This window comes from Salvelinus sp. IW2-2015, linkage group LG16, assembly GCF_002910315.2.
Source record: "Salvelinus sp. IW2-2015 linkage group LG16, ASM291031v2, whole genome shotgun sequence".
In the NCBI taxonomy this organism is placed as follows: Eukaryota; Metazoa; Chordata; class Actinopteri; order Salmoniformes; family Salmonidae; genus Salvelinus; species Salvelinus sp. IW2-2015.
In genome coordinates this window covers 37,273,212-37,281,158 of record NC_036856.1, presented here as the reverse complement: position 1 = coordinate 37,281,158, position 7,947 = coordinate 37,273,212, and the positions used below count along the sequence as shown (strand labels likewise).

Here is a 7,947-nt window from a genome sequence, read left to right as displayed (position 1 = left end):
GCAAACTGATTCTCTAACCAGAACTAGAAAAAAGAGGAGATGGACGGCCCCGGTAGCACAACCTGAGCAATGAGACAAGCTACAGTAGAGATGTCGTAGTTTACGAGACCAACAGAGCCTTCCAAAGAGAAAGCTAGGTAACTGCAGCTAAAGCTACCGCCCCGTTAGCTCACTCACTTCAGTCCATCCTTGAAGTGCTTTGGAGAAACCGAGGGAGCTCACGTCACAAAGGAACCATTCAACCAAGATCCAGAACATCCTAGACCGGTAACACCCTAGCACCGCACTCCAACTTTGACTTTACCGATGGCCCAATGGATCACAGACGACGCACAAATCGGCAACCACCATGACACTGCCCTAAACCCATCTGGACAAGCAAGGAATACCATGTGGAAGGAATGTGCATTTTCATACGACCAATTTTACACGCTCGAGGCATTTTAACACACCTTAGTTAGCCCTCAAACTCAGTCATCAAGCTTCAAAGCAGACCCACTGGTTTCCTCACCCGCAGCCCCCTCTTGTGGCCATGGGCCTGGAAACTCTCGACGGGGGAGCCCGCCCCCAGTGATGTAATACACCTCAAACAAAAAATTTCACTTTACACGAGTGCAATCAGACATTGATTTGAGAGCTTTTTTTTGGAAAAAGTGTTTCCTTTTCTTGTTTTACTCACATCGATTTTATTTGAGAACATCTGTTCTGATGAAAAAGTGTGTTTTTATGGTTTGTCAACATGATTGTAGAAGCATTCGTTTTCAATGGAAAAGTGTTTATTTCTGGTAATTTTTCGAGGGGTATGAACGCATGCAGGAAAAACTGAACTCCACTAGCCCTGTTACCTATCAATCGGTTTTGAACATTTTAACAACATTTGTCATTCTCGCCCACCGGAACTGTCATTTCTCACAGAAGCCTCTGACACTCTAGAGACGAGTGGATTTAGAGCAGTTGCTGTTCATCGAGACAAGGTGTAGTCAGTTTGAATCTGAGCCCTTAACTTCTCTCTGTTATTTCAATCGTACTCATCTGATTCTTTGTTTCTTCGTCCGACACAGTCGTTTATCACCGTGATTCTCAACGCAATTGTGATTGAGAACGCTTGTTATGATGCAAAGCACGTGCTTCATATAATCTCGATATTCTATAACTCAAGTATTCGGCATGACACTTACAGTGGTAGCTTGAATTACAACAAAGGACGAGACGGACCCGCCCTACAGGGAGGAGGTAGGGCCTCGGAGTGCGTGGTCAGGAAAAGTCATACCTAACACGCTCAACCGTCAACAAAACAAAGGAGATGATTGGGTGGACTTCAGGAATACAGGCGACAGGGAGCACCGCCCTATCCACATCGACGGGTCAGTAGTGGGAGAAGGTGGAAAGTTTAAAGTCTCCTTCAGGGTGTACACATCACGGACAACATTGAAATTGGTCCACCCACCAGACAGCGTGTGAAAGAAGGCGCCAGCACGCGCACTCTTCAACCTCAGGAGGCTGAAGAAATTCGGCTTGTCACCAAAACACTCACAAACTTACTACAGATGCACCCAACGAGCAGCAATCCTGTCAGGCTGTAATCACCGCCTGGTACGGCAACTGCTCGCCTCACAGCAACGTAAGGCTCTCCCAGAGGGTAGTGAGGTTGCTGCAACGAACCAACCATCACCGGATGGGCAAACTACCTGTGCCCTCCCGGAACCTACACCACCAGACCATGTCACAGGCAAGGCCAATAAAAGATCCATCAAGGTACAACAAGCCACCTCAGCCAATCTTGCTGTTCACTCCCGCTATCACTCCAGCAAGGCGAACGGTAGTACAGGCTGCATCAAGCACGGACCGAAGAGACTTGAAAACTCACAGCTTCTATCTCAAGGCCATTCAGACTGTTAAACACACCACTAAGATTTTAGCGGCCGGCTGAGCCAACCTACTGGACTCAACTTCCAGCCACTTAAAAATCTGCGGAACTGATAGCGAAACTTATGTAAAAATTGTACCACTAGCCACTTAAACAATGACACACTTCAACTTATAATGTGTTACTTACCCTAACATTACCCATCTCATATGTCAAACATAGTACTGTCACTCTATATCATCTACTGCATTCTTGCCATCCGTTTATGTATCACATGTCCACTAGCCACTTTAACTATGCCACTTTATGTGTTCATACCCTAGCAGTCCTCATCTCATATGTACTATAACCGTACTAACTATCCATCTACTGCATCCTTGCCATGCGTTCTGTACCACCACTCCATTCAATATATCATTATTTGTACAAATTCTTCATCCTTTACACTTGTGTTGTGTGTCATAAGGTAGAGTAAGTTGTGAGAATCTCGTTAGGTTTTAGATTATTGTTGTTATTACTGCATTGTCGGAACTAGAAGCCAAGCATCTTCGCCTACCCTCCGCATACCATCAGCCATTACTTGCTAACGCATGTGTATGTGACATAATAAAATATGATTTCGATTAACTTGATATTGCCAATCATTATCATCAACCACTGGAATAGCTAGATCTCCTGAGCTCCCGCTTTATTTGGACAAGCCACCTTTATCAATCTTACAGGTACTCAAACCATCTACAAGACTATCACAATATAACCTATCACAAAGTATAAACCTAAGAAATCCTCTGATCTGCCCATCCCATCCAACCTTCCATGTCAAATCCAGAGTTTTTGTTGATCTCAACATTATTTCCAATCAGTCTGTAACCATTCTCTGTAGAGTTGAGTGCTTACGGCCGAACAGTAGATCCTGACGAGACATTAGTAATAGATGTGACCACATCAGGGTTGGCCCCCACAAAAGCATGTTCAAGCACACACGACTCCAGCATGGAATAGCTTTCATTTCTCAGAACAAGAATAGACTGACGAGTTTCAGAAGAAAGTGCTTTGTTTCTGGCCATTTTGAGCCTGTAATCGAACCCACTCTAAAGAAGGCCAGTTTTATTGCTTCTTTAATCAGGACAAGCTAGTTTAGAGTTTAAAAATATATTATTGTCACGTACACCTGATAGGTGAATTGAAATGTGTTGTTTTAGAGGGTTAGCCATAGTACGGAACCCCTGGAGCAAATTAGGGTTAAGTGCCTTGCTCAAGGGCACATCAACAGGTTTTTCACGTTGTCGGCTCGGGTATTTGAACCAGCAACCTTTTGGTTACTGCCCCAATGCTCTAACGCAAGGCCACCTGTTGCGCTTTCCCCTCCCCACTCACACCACTCCCAGACAGCCCTAGCAAAAAATGTTGCTTGAGAAATTGCTCTTTGCTAAGAAGCAATTTTGTTCCTTTTGACCATTTTAAATTAAAACAATCCCAGTAAGGTACTTAATTGTAACTCAGAAATGATATTGAGATCAAAATGGCTGCATTGGTCCTTTACCCTAAACCAGGAAAATGTTTGAGTAAAGGTAAACATTCCCAGGTAAAGAGTTCATAGTCATACACTTTACTGTACATACCTTTTACTGTATACCAATGATGGGAAACTTTGATGGAGGTGGGGGCCACAAAAAAAACGATGATGATGATACGTATCATACGTATCAAAACGTATCACGCAGTGGGTCTGCGTACCCAGGATAGATACATTTTTGTTCAAATTTGATTTCTAATAGTTCGATATATATTTAGAGTGATCATTATTTAGAATGAGCTGTATGTCAGAGAAGGTTCTTCCAGACTTAATTTCTCCACTTCCTTGAATCGAAAATGTGAGGAAATTATTTTCGATTTCCTGTCTTACAACAATCCTCAGGTTTCTGTGCTAACGTTGTTACACCGGGACACCCATGTGGCCACAACCTTTTGGTTTGGCATGTAACCAGCCCCCTGAGCCCCTGATGTATCCCAGGGGTCACAGTCAGAGACATGGCTGATAACTGATTGTAAGGAAGAGCAGGTCTGATGGGCCTCTATTGCCACATTATCATCAAACTGGATAGCTAGATCTCTGAGCTCCCTTTTTGTGACAAGCCACTTTATCATCTTCAGTCTCAAACATCTTCCTTAACCTCATATAAACCTGCCATCCTTGATTGCTCCTTGTCAAAATCAGAGTTTTTGTGATTCATATTTTTCCCTGTCTGTAACCATCTCTGTAGGTGAGTGCTACCGGCAGTGTCCTGCGTAGTGAGATCGTTGGCAGCATCAAGCTCAAGGTGGTCCTGTCTGGGATGCCTGAACTCAGACTGGGCCTCAACGACAAAGTGCTCTTTGAAATCACAGGACGTGAGTATAAACACCTCCAGTATAATGTCTGTACACCATAGCCGTGGGCAGTAGGGGTGCTGCAGTATCCCCCCCCCCACAATACATTTAAATAATGTTTTCAAAATTGRATAATTACTCCTGTCTGAACACTGACTGAATCTGGGCAGCACATGCACCAACATTTTATTTATTTTGTATTTTATTTAACATCTATTTAACTAGGCAAGTCAGTAAAGAACAAATTCTTATTTACAATGACAGACTACCAAAAGGCAAAAAGCCTCCTGTGGGGACGGGGTCCTGGGATTTAAAAAAATAAATAAATGTAATATAAATATAGGACAAAACACACATCACAACAAGAGAGACAACACAACACTACATAAAGAAAGACATAAGATAACAACATAGCAAGGCAGCAACACATGACAACACAGCATGGTAGCAACACAACATAACAACAACATGGTAGCAACACAACATGCTAGCAGTACAAGACATGGTACAAACATTATTGGGCACAGACAACAGCACAAAGGGCAAGAAGGTAGAGACAACAATACATCACACAAAGCAGCCACAACTGTCAGTAAGAGTGTCCATGATTGAGTCTTTGATTTCAAATAAACAGTTTGTTGCATTGTGACCATAGAAATAGAATCCATAGAACCCAGCTAGCACATAACGTTCTGAAAACGATATGTTTCTTAGAGCTTGGTGARAGCGTGATTGTCCAATGGTTATTTTGCATACAACCTTCCCATAACGTTTCCTACAGGTTTTGTCATGGTTCGTTTTAAAGTAATGTTCTCAAACTGTTCAGAGAACGTTAAGAAAAAACGTTCTTCTGTTGGAATTTTAGTATAACATTTTCTGCAGGTTTCTTCACGGTGCAATTTAAAGTCCTGTTCTCAGAACATTAAGAAAACTTTAGTAACATTCAAAGAACGTTCTAAGAATGCTATGTGTGTTGGCCACACCTGATCTTAATGAGTGCTTGTTTCCTTTGAAATGGGGTCTGTTTGAATAGACWAAAATKAACAGCTWTGTATGAGTTAAGAAAACATGGCAGGCTAGCTCCATGCTAGTGGCACAGTGGACTAATTCCATGTATAGAGAGCAGAAGATCAGGTTTTGAATCTCACTGACGCCATGCCACAATAAAAAAAAAAGAGATGTGTTTGCATAATTAATGTCCTATCTGTGCTTGGAGTTAAAAAAMTTTAAACTAAGCTAGCAGTGTTACAAAAGTCTCATGAAATGCTTTTATAAAAGGCCATATTTTCSGGACCCTGCTAAGATTTTTGCCCCATCCTAAAAAGTCTTCTTCTGAACTGTATGCCACTAGGCAAATAGGATAATAGAATACGTTATTATAAAGGGATTTTTATACACCCAACTCAATATCTTCCCGTGGCTATGCTGTACACAGTATACACACAAACTGACTTACAAGTACACAGACACACACCAAAAGTTAAGGACAATCATAGCCAGTGCAAGGTCCCCAACCCAAATAATTGGACTCTTCATCTCTGGAGAGATGTGGTCACAGATAATATGGACAATTACCTTCCATGCCCAAATCCTCACCCTTCAATATCTTAGTTTGTTCCCAATCCTGCCCAACTAACTCCATACCTCCTGCCTCCCATCCCTACCTCCACCCCTCTGCCTCCGCTGCCCCCATTCTCCGTCCCTGGTCTCCCCCCTCATGTGCCCTGRTTGTGGGGCGTCTGGTGGATTACTCTTCCCTGGTCTGGCCCCGGTSCTAATCCCTCCCCCAGGCTACTGCTGCTGTCGGCAGATGAAAGATGGACGGCTCCTCACATGCAGCCTACGGCCTGGAAGTGAAGTGGCATGTCTGGAAAATAAAAATACTCCTACAAATAATGGATAGATAAACATGAGAATGTAAAATGGGCTTCTGCACTCTCCCTATTGGGGCGGCAGGTAGCGTAGTGGTTAGAGCGTTGGAAGGTTGCAAGATYGAATCCCCGAGCTGACGAGGTGAAAATCTGTCATTCTGCCCCTGAACAAGGCAGTTAACCCACTGTTCCTAGGCCGTCATTGAAAATATGAATTTGTTCTTAACAGACTTGCCTAGTTAAATAAAAATAAATAAAATTGCGGCAGGTAGCTTAGTGGTTAGAGTGTTGGGCCAGTAACCGGAAGGTTGCTGGGTTGAATCCTCGAGCTGACAAGGTAAAAATCTGCCATTCTGCCTCTGAGGAAGGCAGTTAACCCACTGTTCCCTGGGCACCATGGATGTGGATTAAGGCTGCACCTCTGCACCTCTCTGATTCAGAGGGGTTGGGTTAAATGCAGAAGACACATTTCAGTTGAATACATTCAGTTGGACAACTGACTAGGTATCCCCCTTTCTCTTTCCCATAATCAGAGGAAGAAGTGACATTAACTATTCTCCCAAAATGTATATTGCACTTTGTTTTTGCATAACATGCATATGTATGTATGCCCTCAAGKGATCCTACTAAAATCCTGAATTTGGGACAAGTAATTTTGAACCATAAAGGTGTGTTTTGATTACGAAGTCATCTTTATTAATGTGTCTGTCCTGGCTTGCTACATGTAAACWGCCTTGTGTGGGTTAAACAGCACCCTCTTCTGGTCAAAGCCTGTTAATGTCACTACACATGAAGAAGATACTGTTGGAGAGTCAGGGCAGTCAAATCTGGGTATAGGGAAATCATGCTAATGATACATAAAGGAAAGAAAATCACATGAGCTTACAGCTTACAGGGAGAGTTTTGAAGTAGGCTTTGAGAGATGTGAGAGCTGAAACAGATCAAATTGTGAAAACKAATAAAACACAGGATTAATTTCTGTGATATGGACACATGACTGTTCTGTTGCCATGTTCGGGAGATCGTGAACCACAGGGGACAGTGTGATAACCTAAACCCTTCTATGTCTGGCATCTCTCTCTCCCTCCACCCCCTTAGAGCCCGAACATGACCGACTGTGCCTCCTTTTTGACCGTTCCACAATCTCTCAGTAATGATGCTACCAGGGGGACCATACTTACAGTATATTGGGGAGAGTAGCGCTCCAAAGGGCTAACCTGCTGGGATGTAATGATCTGATAGGCCTGCTAGGTCTCTGATATCCAAAGACTAGACGCTAGCTCTCCCTGGAGGATGGGGCTTTACATTGAAATGTCACACACACACACACACACTCGGTCAAACTCAGTCACCTTGGTGTGGACAGGGTTCATTCTACCTGGGTTCATGTGGGGCCCAGAGTCATGAAGAGCTTTTAACAGCAGCTCTGCTGGGCCTTTTTCTATGTATTCAGGAAAACAACGGGAACATTAGGCTTGCTCACCACAGTACACAGCCCATTCAGCGTAGTTGTTTTCTAACCCACCTCCTGAAGTTGGATGTTTCTTCCAAAACGTTCTCTTATAACAGCTATGACTGTTATAAGCTAGTGATTGTTCCTGACGGCCGCCCCCAGGGGTGAGGGTAGGTAACAACTCTCCACCCCGCTGTCCTCAACACTGGGGCCCCACAAGGGTGCGTTCTGAGCCCTCTCTGTACTCCCTGTTCACCACGACTGCGTGGCCATGCACGCCTCCAACTCAATCATCAAGGTGCGGATGACACTTACATTGTAGGCTTGATCCCAACAACGACGAGACACCGCTACAGGAGGAGGTGAGGGCCCTCGGAGTGTGGTGT

General features: G+C 43.7%; 1 protein-coding gene across 1 annotated transcript in view; it reads left to right on the top strand.

Moving 5' to 3' along the window:
- ap1m3 (adaptor related protein complex 1 subunit mu 3) overlaps positions 1-7,947 on the top strand; it is a 37,195-nt gene that overhangs the window by 19,405 nt on the left and 9,843 nt on the right. Inside the window, 1 exon segment of the mRNA XM_070447677.1 lies at positions 4,132-4,262. Coding sequence (XP_070303778.1) covers positions 4,132-4,262 — 131 coding nt within the window.